Below are 21,354 nucleotides of genomic sequence, written 5' to 3' on the forward strand. Positions count from 1 at the left end.
GTACTGTCACCATCCTTCACCCTGGAAATTACGGATTTATTCACATCTGTAGATGGGAGATTGCAATCTACTGATTTTCCCGAAGAAGCGAACATCCACACCCTCTGACACAGAGTAATCAGCAGACAGCCAGAGGCGAGAGCTGGAGGAGCAGAGAAGAGGCCTGCCCCTACCAGAACCACCCCTGCAGCAGATGTCTCATATAAGGGATGCCACCTACATCAACAGAGGATGAGATGGCTGGATAGCATCGCTGACTCCATGGACGTGATGAGATGGCTGGATGGCATCACCGACTCGATGGACGTGAGTCTGAGTGAACTCCGGGACTTGGTGATGGACAGGGAGGCCTGGCGTGCTGCGATTCATTGGGTCGCAAAGAGTCGGACACGACTGAGCGACTGATCTGATTTGATCTGATCTACATCCCAGTGCCCACACCCAGTGAAAGGTGAAAGGCCCATCGCACTTTCTTGCTAAAAAGTGGTACACCCAATATCAACGTCTTTGAAAGATAGTCAATGATAGAGTTTGGCACCAGGGAATGCTGAGGAAGGGTGATTCCACAGAATACAGACATAAAAGCTGTACACAGGCCTGTGCTTCAGGTAAGGCCTAGAAAATGCTGAGTACCAGCCTAGATCCTGTCTGGGGTCCCCCAGGAAGGAGGGAGCTGCCTTTCTCTTCCCCCAAACAGAATGAGGGGCTGGAGTGATCCAACTAATCTTCCCTATCCATCAATCAAAAAGAAGCTGGGGGCAGGGGGTGGGGCAGACCATCACTAGAAAGGGGAGGGGAGCCTGGTCTTAAATTAAATCAAATGTACAAGGACGCTTATTAAGGGAGAAAAATGTTTTTTAGGTTAATGCTCAGTCTTAGCAGCCTGAGTCCTCTTGAGTGCCCAATCAATGTAGAGAGAAGCCAGATCATTTAACTTCTCTAAAATTTGAAGGTGTCCTCCCAGGGAGAGTAGTGCAGTCTGAGTCTGGGGCCAACCCTTGCAGAAAAGGGAAGGGCAGAGCAGCCCCGGTGGGATCCTGCTCTCTCAGGCTGAACCCTGGGGTCACGGAGGATGGGAAGCATCCTGACTCTGATACCACTCCTATATATCTTTCTCCTCAAAGATCCTTGTGTGACTTCACACACACTTAAAAAAAAAAAAAAAAAAAAAAAATGGTGTCTGACCTCAAAGCACATCTCTGCTCTGTAAGTACCAAGGCATACAAAGCTAACAATTCCAAATGGAACCAGTATCAATATTTACAGATATTTAGTGCGTGACTAGAAACTATGGGGAAGAGCAATTTAGGAAAAGTTCAGTAATATCAGGAAGCAGGCAAGAAGGCTGAATAATAGCCACCATGCAATCCCTCCACCTAGCCAGCAATGGCAACACTGTATCCAGGGCTCAAAGGGGGAGGGAACCCTCCCACACAGGCCTGCCCCTCAAGAGGGGGTGTCACTAGACACCCCTCAAGAGGGGGACCCCTTCTCACTTTCCTGGTTCCCCCCATTATAAAATTCTACCAATTTTGATTTTTACTACTGTATCTATCTTGGCCAGAGTATCAGGGAAAAGAGGAAAATATAACTATTTCGGAATTTCAATAAGTTGTATCTCTTCGAATTGTTTCCTGTATGTTCAGGATTGCATTAGTATTCTAGACCATGTCATGCCACTCAGCTCTTATTAAACAGGCACTCCACCCAGCTACACTTCTTTTTTATCTACGTTTGTAAAATGGTAAACGCCTTGAAGCTATTTCAGCTTCAGTCTTTGTACATAAAACAATATTTTAATAAAATTCATATTCATTATAATTGCTTTAAAAATGTGCAAGCACACACACATTGGTCATTTAATCCTTGTTTACCCTTAGGACACTTGAGTAATTGGCATAATAACTTGAAAGGCAAATCAAATCTCATTAATGCTTGCCAAGTACTTCAAAAATCTCAAGTCAATGAATGTTTTGGGAAGTACTCCTATCAGGAGGAAAACACACACGGAAACATTTTACCATTTAGTTCCTGGAAAGGTTTTTTTGATTTATTTATTTATTGAGTCTCAGGAAACTGTTGGTTTTGATTCTTCTAGAAAATAAGACTGCCTGAGGAAACTGCTAGAGGAGTTTAATATGGTTTGTGAGGTGAGCTCTGGATATATTAAGAGCTACGGTTCAAAGAAGAAACTACCCAGACCCTGTAACACACAGGACTATCTTGGATGTTGATAAGGTACAAGCATGGCTCAGCCCACAAGCTGCTTACAGGTCTGCTGGGAGGGACCATTCATGTCCCCATCGGAAATGAGCCTTCAGCACAGGGAGGTATTAAAAGCTCATTTACATACATGACAGTCTACTGCGAAATTGAAAGCACCAAGGTGACTTCATGACTACTACCAAATGTTGAATAAATATCGACTGACTGAAAAACTCAATAAGGCTCTGTAAAGAAGAGAAAGATAAAGAAGACGGCTTCATTCTTATGCTAAAATAAAATTTAAGAGTTAAAAAGAAAAAGAGATAGGAAAGATTAGGAGTAGGAGTTCAGGGAGAGATCAAACATGATCAAGAGTGGTCAAAGATTTTAAAGAAAAGGTAAGAAGCAGAGCAAGGCCTTGGAGGAGTGGCTGATTCAGACTTGGAAAAAAAGGTGGGGAGGGAACAGGAGGACCCTAACAAGTGAGGGCACAGTGGGACCATGCATCAAGTGTGATCAAGGTCAGCCAACTAACCAGTTAACAACATTGGACAATACATGTCTTGCCCTCTCTAAACATTCATGGAGGTTGTCCTATGTCCTGGGCCCACTCACATCCTCATCATCTCATTTAAAAATTAGCAGAAGCAGACTCAACAAGCACTCAAAAAAACTTAGACTACAGCAAAGAGAACTGGAGGGCTAAGGCAGATGTTTCTGCCTTCCAGAGCCCACAGAGGCATCACTTCCTTTCCCTGAAATTCCCAAAGCTGGATGACAATGGCGTCTCTGGGGCTCTATCCTAAAAAGGCAAGCAGGGAGTACAACAATACCCTCAAGCAAAAGAGCCTCACTTCCTCAGGATGAGCAGCATCTGCTTTTTCTTGTTGGTATACAGAGTACTAGGGTGTTAACAGCTAAAATAAAGAAGCCTTGGGTTGATATTAACTTACCTTCAATTTACCTCCCGCTAAAACCCACCTTAATTGGCTTGACTGTTTTAACTAAAATGAGCAATTTAAAACAGTGGGCCAATGAGCTCCAACAGTAAGAAGACTAAACACACCTTGCTGTGTGTTTGCCTGTTTGCTTTTCTAGTAAATATTCAACGATATATTTATAGGATTTAAGTGATCGTTTTCCCTCTGTATGAGTACGAGTGTAGTGATTAAATGGTTCCCATTGGGAAACACCAGGCTTGCTGGCAAGTCAGCCTTCAGACTCTTTCAAAAGAGCATTACGTTGCATCCTTCATGGAGCTAGATGGGAGAGATAGTGTTTCTATTTAATCATCTGCTCACCACAAAGGGAAGCCACACTAACTTCAGCAGGAAAAGTGTGTGCATTAAATTACTTCTGAGGCTCCCTGAAGAGTAAGGCTTGTAGGTTTGGGACTGCATTACAATTAAGTAATAATGAAAGAGAAATCATGTCTTTTGATCAAATAATGCATTAATCCTACCATATACCAGGTATCACTGTTCACTCTCCAGGTAATGCTGACTTTTGGGGGTGACTGTGTTGGGAAGATCTCCTGCAGAAGGGAAAGGCTATCTATCCACTCCAATATTCTAAGTTGGAGAATTCCATGGACTGTATAGTCCATGGGGTCGCAAAGAGTCGGACATAACTGAGCGACTTTCATTTTCACTTTCTTCCTTATTCCACAGGACAGGATGCAGGCACAGAGTGAAGGAAAAGGGGGTGCATCTTTGCAATGAAAACAATGGTAATAAAGATGCCCCAGAAAGCTCTCAGGTGAGAATTAGTATTCACTGAATCATTAAGGAAATCCTAGGTAGGTCTAGTCATTTCTTAAGGTTCAGCATGTACAAAACATTTTTGGCAGAAAGTCTACATCCCTCACAAGCCCCCAGTTCATGCAGCCCTCTACCTGAGTGGGTGCTGTTTAGGACTCCTCTTCACCACTTCAGACCAGAGTTCACTAAGCAATTAGCAGGATGGCGAGACTCTCCCGGGAGGCATTTGAGAACAAGTTTTTCAAGCACTTTAGAAGCATTTATATATACCTAACATGCCATTAATCATTCTTATCTGTTCATTAAGGCCGGCTCCCTCAGGACTTCCACCCGCCAGTTCTTACTCCGCCTGGTTCTTTTATCTACATAGCTGAAAAGGAGTCTATTTCCTTTAAAACATATTTTATAATTAAAAGACTTCATTAATTCACAGGGGTGTGTTCCGCCGATGAGTTGGCACTTTCAGAGTACTATTAAACATACACAGAGGCCATTCTCAGGAGGGTCTGCGGAGAAGACAAAACATGCAACCACAGCTTGATTTAGGGATACATCTTCAACACTGGAGAGATTTTAGACCATTGTTATAGCATCATATAAACCTCCAGTCCCTATCAACACACATGGCTTCCTTCTGTCCCCTATTGCAAAGGGAGCAGGGTTTTCACTTCCACTGCAATCTACTTGATATAAACTACAGGCATAAAGGAAATCAGATACTGTAACAATCAAAAGCAATGAGTTTTAAATGTCATGCCAGCTGTGACGTGACTATACCTCTGCCGGGGACTCTCCCACACCCACGTTCCATCCTCCGCTGGCTCCCGGGTTCATCCATCCTAGCGCAGCAGGCAGGGAGGCTCCAAGCAGCGTGAGATGCAGCCAAAAGCCTCCTGGTCTCATTTTGTTGAGTCTGTTGAGAAAATGACAAATGCCCAGCACTAAGCACTGCAAAATGTAAACAAGTCAAGGGTAGTTAGTGAGTGAGTACTTGCTCTCCAGAATCAGATAAACATGAGTTTATATGCTGGCACCAGGTCTTCTGGTTTACCATGGAGAAGTTACCCTACTTTGGAGCCTTAGTTTACTCTTCTCTAAAGTGCGGTCAATAATATGTACCCAAAAGGGCTGCTGTGAGGGCTGAAGGAGGCAGGGTTGGGCACACAGTAAAAACTCTAAATGCTGACTGGTATGCAGAAACCCACTTGAAATATACCTGTCACTACATCTGTAAGGACAAGTGAGGGTGGAAAGGCTGAGACACCACTGATAGGTTACCATGTGTCCATGCTTCAGTTTCTGCAGACAGCATTTGCAGTTGGGCACACAGTAAGCACTGGTGAGAAATCATGTTAAATCTGTAGTATTCCTGTTTGTAGCTGAGGACTCAGTTAACAAGACAGTGAACTTCAAAACATTAAGGGGTCTACTATTTTCATTTCTGTTCTAAGACCAAACCTTCTTGTAGTAGAATTCAAGCATCCACCAGATAACAGGATTTCAGTAACATTTAAGATGTTTTATGAGACTCTCTTTAGTATTGTCTAAAATACTAGAGGACAAGAAATGGGCAATTGAAAGTAATAAAAGAATTACATGGATGAAAAAAACACAAAGGATCAGCTGTAATAAAAATTCAACGTCCTAATATATGCTGGGCATTGTGTTAAGAGGACAAAGACACAGACTGGTGCATTTGTCCAATTAGCTGTCCTTTTTAAGGTTTCCACTGTGAACATATTCCAGCCTTAATTTCAGTATCTCTGAGAAACATAGCCAGATAGAGCTCATCATGCAGTATTTACAACTCTTACCCAAGGAAACTTTAAGGGTTATTGATTTCTGTGAGCACCACACAATTTAGTGCTTAATTGCATGTGGTCCACACTGCCTCGTGCTCATGGCTGCAGAGATGAAAACACAAAGTGCCTTGGAGGCCAGCACCCACTGTGAGGTGGCTCAGGGCTGGTCCAGAGCAGGTGTCCGAGTCAGAGATGATGAGCTGCTTGAGAGACCTTACAGCCTGTTTGAAGGATCCACCCATGCTCACCCCCAAAGCCAACAGCTTAGAAGGATCCCTGTGCTACACAAGGAGAGGGATCAAATGATCACTAGAGCTGCTGCCAGGGCTGCCAAACAAGTGCACTGCCTGCTACCTTCCAGGCTTCCTTTGGCTGCCTTCCACACCCCAATAAAGCTGCCGTTCCAGACTTGCTTTATGTCCCCAACTTGAGACAGAAATGCCCACAGCAATGAGGAGCTAGACTGAAACTTGTGGGCATGTAACACTGGCCTATGAGAGGTGAGGTTATAAGTTATGACTATCTTTTAAGGGAAGGTATCTTTTTTTTTTTTTAAGGAGTCCACAGGCTCCTACTCCTACCTATGTTTCTTCATCCATTCATCTTGGACATCTGTAGGGAAAGCTGGAGCTACCGGGGAAAGAGTCTGGGTGGCCAGTAAATACGATGTGACAGTCGTGGTCTCAGCGCCATCTGCACCAGCTCCCACCTCTGAAGAAGGCAGAGCAAAGTGGAACCGGTACAGCGGCTACCTGGGAGAAGGCTGCAGCGTTATCAGCAGCCACCCAGCACTATGTTCCCCATCCGGGGCTCGAGCTAGGGTGTGTGTTCTTACAGGGAGGGAGAGGAGGGAAAAAAATCACATTCAGGACTAAAAGAGAATAAAAATGACTTTCCCTAACTGCAACCAATTTTTCTAAAAGTAAATAGGGTAACACCCTACTCTCCATAAATTATTCTCCTCTGAACACAGAGCCATGTTCCAGAAACTGCAGAAAGCAGCTACTCAGTTTTTGGAATTTTTTTTCTTCAAACAAGCAACAGTAATTCAAGCTGGAATGAGAAAGACACTGCTTCCCACTCTACTTTTATTCATCCTTCCCTATTTATCCACCATCACACACACAGTGCTCATGGAGTAAGCATACATATCAAAGGTCCTGTCTCCCTTTTCACGCCTTCAAGCCTAAATAAACTAAAAAATAGCAAGATAGTCAAAACTTACTCTAGATAACTTACAGATGTCAATTCCTGGAGTTATAAAATATTCAAGCCACAATATCAAGTATTTAGTTTTCAATTTGTCTAGTAATCCAAGACCAATTATTTTGGATGTTTTATTATTAATGGATAGCATCAGAATAAATTCTGTTCATTTCAATTGTTTTGGAAAGCGCCAAATCACTTCATTTAAGAGGGTGTATTCAGACCTCTGACATTACCCAGCTGCCCTGAGCTGTGTTTCAGCAACCTGAGCTGCAGCATTGCTGTACTTGGAATCGTCTCTGGTTTTTCTAGATCGTGTTGAGGTTCCCCTCGGATTTTACTGGATGACAGGGAAACATGAGCCAGGCCAACTCCTGAAATATTCCTAGGTAGTACTCTTGCCTGGAAAATCCCATGGATGGAAGAGCCTGGTGAGCTACAGTCCATGGGGGTGCTAAGAGTCAGACACGACTGAGCGACTTCACTTTCATTTTTCACTTTCATGCATTGGAGAAGGAAATGGCAACCCACTCCAGTGTTCTTGCCTGGAGAATCCCAGGGAGGAGGGAGCCTGGTGGGTTGCCGTCTATTGGGTCGCACAGAGTCATAAACGACTGAAGCGACTTAGCAGCAGCCTCTCTGTAAAGTTTATTTCAGCTTGGCCACCACCAGATCAAACTTCATTTGCACAGCGGATGCGTCTGAGATGTCATTTTATACTCAGGGTGATTGACAATTCATTCTATCTACAGCAGCAACAGCATTAAAATTTACAACTCAAGTTTTATGACAGTTCAGTTCATAAAAAAAAGAATTAATACTGGGTCTAAATCAATTTTGATGATCTGTCTAATAACCAAATAGAGATTATCTATTTGGTTAACACTTATATAGCAATTACTATGTGTCAGGCACTGTTCTAAATGCTTTATAGGTACTAACTCATAACCCTCACTGCTATTCCATGAAGAGGGCAAGGACTAGCTCCTAGTTAAATAACAGAGGAGATGGGTCACAGAGAGGGTTAAGCACCCTGCCAAGGCCATGCGGCAAATAAATGACAGAGCTGGGACTCCAAGCCAGCCAGGGGGACACGGATCTATATTCAGACCTTGTCCACTGAGGCCTCTTGATACTTAGCAATATTTCATTTGGATGAATGGGAGTTTTTAGTATGATGGGGAAACATCTACGTAGAACAAGATCGGAGGCCCTGAGCCCCAAGTCTCCCCTGTGAAAGATGCCGAGACCCTGTTCCTCCAGCTTCCATGGCTCCAGCAAGGCCGGAGGAACAGAGTGAGGGGGAAGTCAAGCTGCCCCTGCCCCACACTCCATCTGTGATGGGGCCACACAGCACTCTCCTCCTCAGCCCTCATCACTGCTGTCTTTATTGGCCTAGAACGAATGTGGCTGAAATAAAAAAAACCATGAGGAGATGCAAAGGATGCCAGGCAGCAGGGGTGCCCTTCAGCTCACTGACAATGCCAGTCAGCCTTGTAGATGTTCACTTTGAGGAAAGAGGATCTGTTGAAAGATTAACTACTCCTCAAATTCAAATAGTGCTACTGGCCCTCAGACAGAAGAACATACAACAAGAATCTCCCCATCATAGAAGTAGGAAGGTATCACCAATAAGGTCACAAACCCTCTTTTTCAACCTAGAGCTCCTATTGAAATCACTTTAGGTTTATAAGCTTCATCCAATCCATGCTAGAGTCCCAAGATTGGTTATAAATCTACCTGAGATTGTTCTCATAAAAGATCTGGGACTATTTCTCCTTTCAAACAACTTATAAAACACAATCACTTGATATTTAAGACATCTCGTTTCCAAGGAAAGTGCTTCACTGCTTCCTCTGGGGTTTCCCACCTGAGCCTCATGTTTCCACATGCTCAAGAGAATCAGGCACCAGGCTGGCCCTGATTAGACAGGCACCAAAGGCCTGGAAGGAGGAAAGATTCACCCAATATATAAAGCCAACTCAGTGGCCAGACCTAGACTAACACTGGAACATCCTGACCCCCCAGGCAACTGCTTTGTTTCTTATATCATCTTAAATTTACATATGGAATATGTATGCATTAGACAGACTAATTTTGCTTTTTTTTAAGTTATGGATGAGCCCTATTTCATCTTGCTATTTCACCTTGCTGTGAAAACCACAGATTTCCTGGTGTTATAAGCTGATAGCTGTACTATTATTTATTTGTATTTAAAATTATAGAGGTAACATTCCAAATACTGACTTGCTTTCTGAAGAAAGTGGAAAAACCATGACCAAAGAAGGCAAATGGTCAGGGAGAAATAGATATGAATACGTAAACTCCAAATCTGCACCCCCAGAGAACATACAGTGGCATGCAACCTGTCTTTACTGAACAGGGTCAGAGGCCAGAGAGAAGCACCCCAACATAAACACAAACTTCTCTTTCCTTCTCCAGGATCCAGCCCTGTTTGGGAAGAACTTGGGAAGAATTCTGACCCTCAGAGCTCTGGGGCAGATTATTCCCTGGTTTGTTCTCTCTTGTCTTTTCTCTCAGAATATGGTGACATTACCAGTCCAGACATTATGGAGTAGTCACGCAGAAACGGCTCCTCTTTGTCACAGACAGGACCAGAAATTACAAAGATCATTTGGCAGAACTGAGCAACACCATCCAGCCTTGAAGAGGACGGTAAGGTTTGTGACTTCGAGCCTCCTGAATTTCCATCCTAATTGAAAAGTGTATGCTCTAGCCAACTGCTTTTAGGTGCACTGCCTTTTACACATGTGATGTTGGCAGTCAGCAGCACACACCAAAATCCTACAGTTCTCTCTGCATGCTTGCCCCATGTTCAAAGAAAAAAAAACACATCAAAAGCCCAAACTAAAACCAGGAAGCTATCTGCTAATTTCTTTTGCAAGGCTTAAGACTGCAGTTTTGATTGGTGAGTCTTTTAGGAAAAAAGAGAGGGGCTCAAACTTCCTAGTTTCTAGAATACCAATCCAAGGAAATTAGGCATGGAAACATATGAAGGCAACAATGAAGCAAGCCATAATGAAGTTATATTGCATTCCCCAGTAATTATCTACTCTGTCTCTTTGGTTAATTGTTCCTACATTTGATAAATTTGATATCTAAATTAGCCTATGTGTAAACCTATGACACTCCTATTTACTATGAAGCTAACATACAGAAGCCTCAACATTCAGATTATACTTCTGGAGTACCAAGTTCTCTCCACTGTAGTTGTGTTTTACTTGAAGTTGTATGCCTTGTGTTATGCACCAAGATAGAAAATGTAAGCAAAGATGTGCTCTTGAAATGACTGCCTAATTTGATTAACTAGTAAGCACACAGCATCACAAGAAGGTTGAGTTTGCAAAAAAAAAAATACCAAAAAAGGCAAAGTAGCAATTAAGGAGATTTTTAGGAAATCCTGACTAGTCAGTGCCAATTTCTGAAATATAATGTTGTCAAACAAAAGATCACATCATGAAGATCACTAAAGGGGTGGGGAGCAGGGTGTGAGGGTGGGGGGAAGCCTGTAGCCCTTAGGAGGAGAAGAATCCTAAATGACTGGCAGATCAAGGTAGGAAAATTCAATCTATCCCTCCCTTAACTACCTCCAGGACACAGCCAAAGGGATAAAGGTTCTCCCCATACCCAAAACAAGCTGCCTCTCTCTTAGAGGGGAGGGGGGAAACCTTCCTGGAATTAACAATAATAGAAGGTGGGCAAAAAAATTGAAGAGAGGAAAATCCACTGTCACTTTTATTAAGCAATTCATATTCATTACATCAAAAACTATTTTCTTGCACTGACCTTTGCTCTGTCTGAAGTCTTTGGAGAGAGGGCTGTCTTTTTTTATACAGGATGGGAAGAAAGTGAACATTCATCTGAGTGTGTTTAAACAGAAATAATCTAGTAATGCTGCAGTGTCTTCTCACAAAACTAAGATGGGAAGCAGACATGGCCCTGTAGGGCATCAGCTCAGGTCTTCCATGAGAGCTACTGACTAAGGGCTGCTGGGCCTCTGGGGTCAGAGATGCCACATCCCTCACTCCCCTGACGTGTCCTTCCCAGGTGAGCAGATCCACCTGACCATTGCCCAGACCCACGGCCTGTCTGGATCATTCCAGGATTAAGTCATCTCTCGCTTTCCCCTAACCCTGATGGTAGGAAAATAATTTGAGACTTTCCAGAAAAGTCCGAATTTCTACCTGACCCCTTTTCTCTCCTCATGGATCGTGAAATGGGCACATTTTAGGGTGCACATTTTTAGTGTCACGTCCTACTAAAATTCTGTTTGACCCAGAGAATGTGGACGGACGTCTGTGTCTCAGGGGACCATCTAGTACAATTTTTGGTGCACAGGTTTGCTACAAATTCACGAAGGGAACAGACCAAAGCTACTGGCGTTGTTTTCCGCTCGGCGGAAGCGACACCTAGAGGGAAGCGGTGGCGAGGCTGCGGAAGCGCTATTCATCAATGTCGGCGACAGGGATCAGGAGCGAGGTCTGCTGGACAGCGCACGGGGGACCAACTCTGGGCTAGACGCAGACCTAGGCGGCCCAACGCTGCCTTGTCCCCAGGAGCTTACATAGACGGACAAGCGGCACGGGATGCTCGCTACGTTCCGGGCATGGTGAGAAACCCTACTGCTTCCAGCAGGTTTCTGCTCCTGCCGGAGGGGTGGGTGCCGAAGTCCTCAGGTGGCAGGCCTCAAACGAAAGCGCTCGGGGCACCGCTTTGTCAGCTGAAGGCAGCCCCGAAGGCTCGCGCCAAGCTCTCCTCCCTAAACTCCAGGGGACACGCGCTCCCAAAGCAGAGCGCGCTCTGCTCGAGTCGCCTAGGTACCCCCGAAACTTGGAACACGTTTTGTGCTGGCGCAAAGACGGGCGGGAGATCACCCATATTACAAGCTCTTAGGACCAAGCGCGGTGCTTGAACATCCCCTAAACAAACTGCTTGCTACTGACTCCCCAGCAAGTAACACCGGCGCTTGCTTGGAACAGTGACCGGCCGAGCGGAAGGGGAGTAGCGGGCTGCCCGAGCCGTGCGGGGTCCCGGGTCTTTCCCCACCTCCTCCGCGGAGGCCATGCGCTCGGTCTGGACGCGGCGGCCCTCCGGGTTATGAGGGCCAGGCCCGGGCGCCGCGGGCCCTTTGAGCTGCAGCGAGCAGGTGCCAAGTTTCCCCGCAAAGCTGGAGAAAAGAGGTAGTGAGGACGCGCGCCCCACGCCCCACGCCCCAGCCCCGGGTCAAGGGCACAAATCCGAGCCCAGATGCAACCGCGCTCCCCGAGGCCGCTGGAGATCCAGAGCCCAAGATCCGCACCTGCAGGGACTCGGAGCCCGGCGCCCGCTGCGGGCTCGGCCCGAGTGGTTCTGCGCGGTGCTCCGCGCCAGCCCGGTCACTCTGGTCCCCATTGCAGACTTGCTACATGCCTCGGCGCCCCAGCCTTTACCCCGAGTCCTGGCCCCTGGCACCTGCCTAGCCCGGGTGCGGGGGTCCCGTGCCCGCCTCCCCGCAGGCGGGCAAACTTAGCTCACCCGGAGCGGCGGTGAGGACAAGCAAGCACCCAGCCGGGCCCTGCAGGCAAACGCGTGGCCGCGGGCGCACGGATCCCAACGGGGTGCAGGGGGACCGGCTGGCGGCGGTGGCGGCTTGGCACCCTCCCCACGACCGCTCCGAAGCTGCGCCGAGTACCTGAGGCGGCCGGGGCCGAGAGGAAGACCAGGTGGCCGGACTCGGCGGGCAGGAGGGAGCGCCCCGTGGTGGCAGCGGCGACCCGACCCCGTGTCCTTCGGTCGGTCTCCCTGGCTGTCAGCGGGTCCTCGGCGCGCTGGAGGGCTGTCGCGGCTCCAGCTCTCTGAGCCGCCGCTGCCCGCTGCTGTAGCACCGCCGCGGCGGCTGCCCTATTTCTGCCGCCGGGACCGGAGCCCGTGACGTCACCCTCCCGGCCCCGCCTGCCCAATCGCCGCCACCTGTGCGCGCCGCCAGCCCGCAGCTCAGACCCGCGCGGGGCCCGTGGCAGGTGCACGGAGCAGCCGGGCGCGCACTCGGGCTGGGAGGGCTCCGGCGCTCCGGTGCGATCTCTGCAGCCGCAGAGGGAGGGGGTGAGCTCCCCTCGCTGGCTCTGTGGATCCCTGCAGGCAACGAGCCCTCCCACCGGCCGCCCCCAAAACACCCCTCCTCTCCTCTTCTCTGGCTCTTTTCCCGGCGGGGCTCCCGAAAGCTGTGCTCTCAAGATGCTCGGCTGCTCTTAATCAGCTGCCATAGCTTGTGCAGCTCAGGCGGGCCGGTACACCGCACCAAGAGAGCTGTCACTGGAGGCAAAGTCAAATAACACTCCCCCTTGCTGAGCACCAACAACCGGCCAAATAGCGAAGTTTTCCTCTCTTTCTGAATCTGCCTTCTATCACTGCAGAATCTTACGAAATCACACGCATACAGAAGCAGTCCCGGGTGACGTTTGCCTAGCCTGGCCAAGGTCTGACCGGAGGGTCCTTTCTTCTCCTAAGCTTAGAACCAGACATGAGGCCCAGACCTCGCCTCCAAGCCTGGGGCTCCGAAACCTTTCTGGATCCCTTCTCAACATCTACAGCTTTTGGAGACCACAGCCCAGTGATCATATTGTTTTCTTTAATTGGCCTAAAGATCTCTAGTCTTGGTAATATGTACCAAATAAACTGGAAACTTTGTAACAACTAGCCCCCACCCCCCCACCCCACCCCACCCCCCCACCAATGGTCCTACTGTGGGTCCAGGGTGACATCAGACTTAGGAGGGAGACTCCAGCCAGACTAGTCTGGTGGTAACTAGACTACTTACCTGATGGACAGGAGCCTTTGAGGAGTGGAGGGGGGATTCTGCTCTGGCTGTGTGGGCAGCAGGTGATCCCCTGGCATGGGGGAACAGTGTCTTATTCATGACTCTGTGATCTTTCCTGGCCTGGAGGAGGGGCAGAGGGGCTTTTCTGCTGTTAAGGTTAGTTAAATATCAGGAGAAGCAAAACTGACATGGAAGAAGAGCTCTTAAATTTGTTTGTTCCTTCTACAGGGGTCTCGTGTCTACCAGGCACTGTAGGAGGTGCTGGGGAGATTGCAGTGGATGGGCCAGCATGTTCCCTCCCCTTACACAGGTTTAGTTCTGGGATGCAGCCCTCCCTCTATTATCACTCAGCTTGTAACCCAGAGCCATTTGTATTTCTGCTATTGGTATGTTTCCCTATCTGTAAAATGAGGACTTGGAGGAAATCTGGGTGACTTCCAGGTCTCACTCTGCTGTGACTTCTCCCTTGGATACCATGGTTTGTCCTCAGAAGCATAAAGGCTGCTCCATGTTCCATGCCCCTGGCCTTGGCAGGCATGATGCTGTCTCAGAATTGACCATGAATCTTTGCCAAGGCCACCCATGACTGAAACTCCAAGGCTGGCTTGAGGCCAGACTCTCAGCAGCCAGACCAGGAAAGGGACAGCACTTTTCATCGTGGGAAAAAGAAGATGAGGACGACACGTAAACGGAAGCTGGGAAGTTTGGAAACATGTTGAGCCTCCCTCTGAAGTCAGTGGTCAAGATGGAGTCCCCACAGCCTGGAGGCTGGGTTCAGCCACCTTCCCAGACTTTGAGGTGTTTGGAAAAACCAGTTTCTGTTCTCAGCTCTGAACACAAAGTCCCTGAGTCAGCCTAGTGACCCTATTACATAACCAAGGCAGGCCTTGGGGTATGTTTTTTTAATAACTCAGGGTCATATGTAAGTCAGGGTCTGTAGATCAACCGAGATTAGAAATAGCTCCCTTTAATGCAGGGACTGGACTTCCATAAACTTCCTCCACTTCCCACAGAAGCAGAGAAATGTAGCTGCTGCAAATCAGATGTTCAGAATATCCCTTAGAGATAATACTAACATCTGAAGTGAGCTATTGTGACTACTGTGCATAAAATAAGACTGGAATTAAAAGTCACCTTGGAATAAAAAAAGGTGAAGTGTGAATGACGAAATAAAACAAGCCTTCAGGGAGGCAGCATCAGACGCCAGCAGACCTTGACACTTCTTTCAGTTTCTCTATGCTTTCACCTCTCAGGGCAATTCTTGGTTTAATAATACTCCCCAACTTAGAAAATGGGCTAGATTTTACACATAGAATTTCAGAATTTGCCTGAAATCTTGTTTCAGGACTTGCGAGCACACTGATGATTCTCAGTAGCCAACTGTGATGCTTAAATGTTGAAATCATACAATTCAGTAAGTTTGAAAGGAAAAAGTTAAAAGGCAACATAAATTCAGATTACTCCCCAGGCAGACTCAGAGACACAAAGAGAAACTTACCAGTGTGTTTCTTTACCAGATCAGGAAGTTTTAAAATCCCCAATATGTATTAGGGATTTTACTTTGCCAGCTTTAAAACTTTTTTCTGTCTCTAATCTTACCAAAACCACAACCATATGACCAAAAACTGCTGCCAAATAATGGAGTCTCCTACAGGTCATTTCAGATTGCAGCTGCACATTAGATACCCAGAGATGACACACAGCTGTGGGGATCAGAAGGCTCAGATTCTACCAAAAGTTACTCTGTCCCTGGCTTTGGGTCAAGTCCACCCTGGGCAAATCAGACAGTCCCCAGTAATACTGGTTAGAAGCCAGACCAGGAGATCACATTAGAAGGTGGGAATAGGAAGGGAACAGTATTTCTTGTCTTGCATAATTTAACATTCTGCTCCCTCCCCAGAAATGTCTTAGTAAATCTTCAAACCAAACTATGTAGTTGATTGAAGCAGCAGTCTAGATCTTAGGAGAGACCTGGTCAGAGAGGCAAAAAGACCGGGTCCCTGGCCTGCCTCTGTCCCTCTCTGGCTGTGCGAGTCAGGAAGAATCCTACCTTTCCTTGGCTTGTTTCCTCAGCTCTTAAGAAGGGGTTGGGAGAGGGTGAAGGGGGAGGCAGTCATACTCAGTGAGCTTCTGAGAGCATTTTCAACTCTACAAGTTGATGCCTTTATTTTGCTAGAAGTTAGGCCTACTCTGATCTAAAGCTGTGACATGAAAGGTTTTCCTTAAGTCTAATATTAATTCTTAAGTGATGATGCATTGTCATCTAGAAGTTAAGGCAGTGTAGGCACCAAATTCAAAATCCTAGACCTAAAATCACACTCAGAAATAATTACTTTAAACTCTGATTTAGGGAGAAAGGGAGTCAGCATGGAGATAAGGTATTCGTTCAGGAGAAAACTGATTTGGGAAATTTTTCAAGGCAATGAAGAATTGGTGTAGGGTCGGAATTTTAATTAAGAAGGTGGGATGAATGAGAAGATGTAGTGATGGAAAGGGAATTGTGACTGGAGAGAGTAGAGGGAGTTGAAAACCAAAACCCTTCACCATAGTACTGTTCCAGAGACAAAAGTCCCACTGAACTCCCAGGGCCTAGATTGATGGTACAAGGGGCCTAAGAAAGGCATGGATAACAAGAGGAAATGATGCTCAGCTACTCTCAGAATTCCATGTGCACAGGGACCATCTGGGATGAGAAGGCCAGGCCTCCAGGCCACAAAGCAGCGTGTGCACTAGGATTAGAAAGCCAGGTGAGAGAGGCAACGCAGTGAGAGAGCCAAGGGAGGGGCCAACCTCCTTCAGTCACAAGGGATATTTTTGTCATGACCCCATTTTCCAGCTCACTAGTAGAGGATGGTAAATAGCATGACTATCTGAAAAGGGGATCACTGGCAAAGATGAGCTCCTACTTATGGAGATTTCATCTGTTTGAATATCTGCTTCATTCAAATGAATATGCAATATTATGGCAGGTCATCTTCAGTGTTAGGAAGAGAGCTATGCAGGATGAGGATGTATCAGATGGTGCTGGACTTAGTTTGTACACTGCTGAAATCTGAGCAGGCATGCTGACTTCTCTGCCCCTATCCTCCACTAGGGCTTTGGCTACTTGCCTTGCTTCCTGGCCAGAGTGGCCTGATCAACTGCTCTGTACTATTCGCACATTCTTAGAGCCAGGTGCCTCTGCTGCTATTGCCAGCAGCTCAGATCAAGATGCCCTGTGTGTGGCAATAACTGACAAAGGAATACTGGTATCGGTCAGACTGGAGCCCTGCAGCTCTGGCTTCCCCAGGGACTACCTGGGGGGCTACTCACTACATCATAGAGGTTGGGGTGGAGTCGGGGTGGGGAGTTTCTGCCTCAGGGGTGGGTGGACCTGACCAATGGGAGATGGGGTACAGGAGGGAGCCAGCAGATCAAGTCTTACTTCCTTCCCTGGATGGTCTGTACAGAGATGCAGAGAGCTCTATGCCTCATCTCAAGACATCCTTGGAGACCAAGCCCTCAGCTACAGTGATTGCAGAGCTGCAGCCCATTCAGTATTTTATCTTTCTTCTTCCTTGTTCCTGCTTCCCTGCGACTGTATCCCTCCTCAGTCAAGTATCAGCACATGAGCTTTTGTTTCAGGTGGTTTTCTAGACCAGTGGTCCCCAACCTTTTTGGCAACAGGGACCAGTTTTGGGAAGACAGCTTTTTCCACCGACCATGAGGGAGTGATGGTTTCAGGATGATTCAAGCACGTTACACTTTTTGTGCACTTTGTTTCTATTATAATTGCATCAGCTCCATCTCAGATCTGCAGGCATTAGATCTAAGAGCTTGAGGACCCCTGTTCTAGACAATCCAGGCTAAGAGGAAGAGTAACTCAGAGTGAGTGTGGTAACTGTTCTTAAGAGGGCAAATGCCAAAGATCTCTCTGAGGAGGTGCTTAGAGCACAGACATGAATAAATGAGGGGACAAGATGTGAGACGATTTAGTGGGGAGAGTTTTCAGGCTGAAGGCACAACAAGCATAAAAAATGTGATGTAGGATCAGGCTTGATGTGATTCAGGCCAACATAACAAAGCAGAGGGATGTGGGTCATGTTGCTGAAGAAGGCGGAGAGCTAGGCAAGAGCCAGACCATATGGACACTCTAAGCTGTGATGCACAATGACTTTCGGTCTGATTTTAGGTGTAATGGGAGCCATGAGAGGGTTTTGAGCAGGAGAATGACATGATCTTCTATATGTTTCTAACAGCTCACTCTGGATGCTCTATGGAAAATAGATGGCTAGAGGGGATACTGGCTGATAGAAGAGTGAAAGCAGGAAAAACAACTAGTCAGCTGTTGAGAAGTACAAGGTCATATCAGCTCATCATGGCCATCACTGCATCAGACCAGCACTGAATGTTCATTGATTACCAACTATGCACTGAGCACTAGGCCTAATCCTCATATATGTTGTTTTACCTAATTCTCCCAACAGCTAACTCCATAACATCCCCAGTTTGTAAGTTAAACTTAGAGATGGTACACAACTTATCTCAGGCAATCTGTCTGGCAAATGGCAGCGCTTGGATGTGATCAGCCTGCCCTCATGATGACGACGCAATTCTGCATCAGTGGCACGGAGTGTCTAAACTCGTGGCAGCTAATCCAGATCTCAGAAGTCATGTTCTACACACCAGTGCCTAGAAAACCTTTTGTTCTGAACCTACTGGTATGTGTACTTACTTGTCCTCACCATGAACTCTTGTCATGTCAAAACCAAACACATAGTCTTTCTCTCTTCTCTGTCTGTGGAATGTCAGTTGTGTTCGGCACAGTCTAAGCCAGTCTTGGAGCTCCCATTCTCCCTGCTGGAATCTGGTCAAGGGGTGAGCAAGGGACCCTGTGCGAGCCAAGGAGAGGTGCAAGAAAGGCAGCTAGGGAGGTAAAGAAGTGCACTAGAGGAGATAGTACTGCTTTTCTCTCTTGATACCCTCACGACCTGCAGGGCCTCCCAGACCCATGGCCACCATCCTGTGACCCTGAGAGAAACCTTGTGGGCCATGAATGATGGCAGAACACCAGAAGGAACCTAGGACCTTCACGTCCTGCTGAAATGAGCTGCTAAAATAACCAACTCTGAGGCTGCCCTAAATTCTAGTTTTCTATTTTCCTCACGACTTAAACCGATTGAGTTGGCTTTCTGTTACTTAGAGTAGAAAACATACCAAATGAGAAAGAAGCTAAAATGTAAATAAAAGCTGATTTGATTGGCTTCAGACACTCACCATAGGAGATGCATGCATGTGTGCTCAGTCATGTCCGATGCTTCTGGGACCCCGTGGACTGTATGGCTCCTTCCTCTTTTCATGGAATTTTCCAGACAAGGATACTGGAGTGGGTTGCCATTTCTTACTCCAGGGGATCTTCCTGACCCAGGGATCGAGCCCACGTTCTCTTGTGTCTCCTGCACTGGCAGACAGATTCTCTTGCGCTGTGCCACCTGGGAAGCCCGCCATAGGAGATAAGTGTCTATTAATATTGTCATTATCCCACTTAATTTGTCCAAGAACCCCAGGTTAGTGAAAGACTGAAGTCTCTTGACCCCAATCCAGTGCTCACACCTATAGTAATTTTCAGTTATGGAGAACATGTCATTAACCAGGACCCGCATTTCCTAATTGCCCTAGATAAGTGCCAGTGGGCACTTAACAGCTGATGTGTTCAGGATAGTTTAAAACTGACAAATGCATGCACACCCACCACGCTGCCCAGCCATATGTGACTTGCAAATGCCTTTCATTTCTACTGTCTTCAAAAAATTTTAAACTGGTTTTGCCATTTTTCTGTGGTATATGACAAAGAAGTGATTTTAACCTTCAAATTATTTAAGAGTATCATATTAAGTATTGTATGCTACAGTTTGTTTTAATGCATTCATTACTAATATTTATAATATGTAGTCATTACAGACAAATTTCCACTTTGTATCATTTAACAGCAAATACACAGTTAACTCTTTTAAAATTACATAAAAGAAAGCACAATTTTCTAAATTATATTGAATAAATATACTAAAAAGTGACGTGTCAAATCTGGCTTGGAGAATGTATATACACTAAAAATACTTTGAGATGTAACTCCATGACGCAGCACCAGTACAAGCAAAAGCTGTTTTCCAAGAATTTATGTCTGAAATTATGGAATTTTATGCTAAAAACACTACTGGTTTATTTTTATCATTTCTATGTTTTGCTTATAAATGACAAGAGGGGACAGATTCTAGGCCGCTATTTGCAAGCACTCTGCAAATAGCTCATTGTGGGTGTGGGTAGACCCTTTATTCTCAATAAATGAAAAGCCAAATTGGGTATAATTGTTACTCTATTTTCTCCTCTTCACACTGTTTTTGAAGTACCAAGGACATCTTGATGATCCATATAAGGATTTTTTTTTAATCAGATGAATGCAATTTTCAGATTGGGGAAGGTAATTTTGAAGTAGGATTACAGTTTTGCCATTTTTTGCTCTTAATTATCTTGTATTTCATCATTGGTTCCTTATGTTTCTAGTCTTTAAATGCAATCTATTATGGGCACAAATCAAACATATTTGACTAAGAAGAAAAACAATTTAAAATGTAACAGTCTCGACCATCCCAGCAGTCAGTGCTATTCAGCCAAGAGATAAACTGAGTGATGGAAAAATAAGTGTCCTCATCTGACATCCCTCTAACCACTGCGTGTGCTCACGTGTTGCACACCAGCAAGCTTGCAGTCTTTCATTATAAATGGAAAAAATTGAACAATGTAGCACTTATTGTTTTTGTCATTAAACCTTTCATTTTAAATAATTGGAGATTCATGTACAGTTGTAAGAAATAATGCACAGCAATCATGTGTACATTTTACCTGGTTTCCCCCAGTGATACATCTTTGTCACTTACCACTTCTTTGCCACATATCTTGTAAGACCTTTGTCCGGTATCACAACCACATACTGATATCATTGCTGTCAAGATACAGAATCTCTCCAGCACCACAGGGACCCTCCCACCCTGCCTGTTGCCTCTCACTCCTTATCTCTAACCCCTGGCAACCACTGCTCTGTCTTCATTTCTATAATTTTGTCACTTCAAGAATGTTACACAAAGAGAAGGATACAAGATTTAACCTTTGAAACTGGCTTTTTTTTCAGTCAGCATAATTACCTTGAGATTCATTCAAATTGTTTGACATATCAATAGTTGTTCCTCTGTATTACTGAGTAATATTCCATGGCATGGAAGTACCACAGATGCTTAACCACCTGGGTTGTTTCCATTTTTGGCTATTACAAGTAAAGTTGCTATTAACATTTGTATACAGGTTTATATAGGAACATAAATTTTCATTTTGCTGAGATAAATGCTGAGTACAATTGCTGGTTTGGCTAATAGTTGCATGTTTAGCTTTTCAAGAAAAGATCAAACTGTTCCTGAGTGACTATAGCATGTTACAACAATACATGAATGATTCTGTTTCTCTACCTACATTACTGGTGTCACTATTTTTTGTTTTAGTCATTCTGATAGGTGTGTAGCGATACCTCATTGTG

At 45.7% G+C, this 21,354-nt stretch overlaps 1 protein-coding gene across 1 annotated transcript in view; it reads right to left on the reverse strand.

The window, feature by feature from the left end:
- FSTL4 (follistatin like 4) overlaps positions 1–21,354 on the reverse strand; it is a 537,703-nt gene that overhangs the window by 415,602 nt on the left and 100,747 nt on the right. Inside the window, exons 1-2 of the mRNA XM_055553669.1 lie at positions 12,666–12,865; positions 4,743–4,878 (exon numbers count right to left, since the gene is read on the reverse strand). Coding sequence (XP_055409644.1) covers positions 4,743–4,868 — 126 coding nt within the window. The 5' untranslated portion in view covers positions 4,869–4,878; positions 12,666–12,865. Of the gene's footprint in view, positions 1–4,742; positions 4,879–12,665 lie in introns of the transcript that reaches the window.

This window comes from Bubalus kerabau, chromosome 1, assembly GCF_029407905.1.
Source record: "Bubalus kerabau isolate K-KA32 ecotype Philippines breed swamp buffalo chromosome 1, PCC_UOA_SB_1v2, whole genome shotgun sequence".
NCBI classification, from domain to species: Eukaryota; Metazoa; Chordata; class Mammalia; order Artiodactyla; family Bovidae; genus Bubalus; species Bubalus kerabau.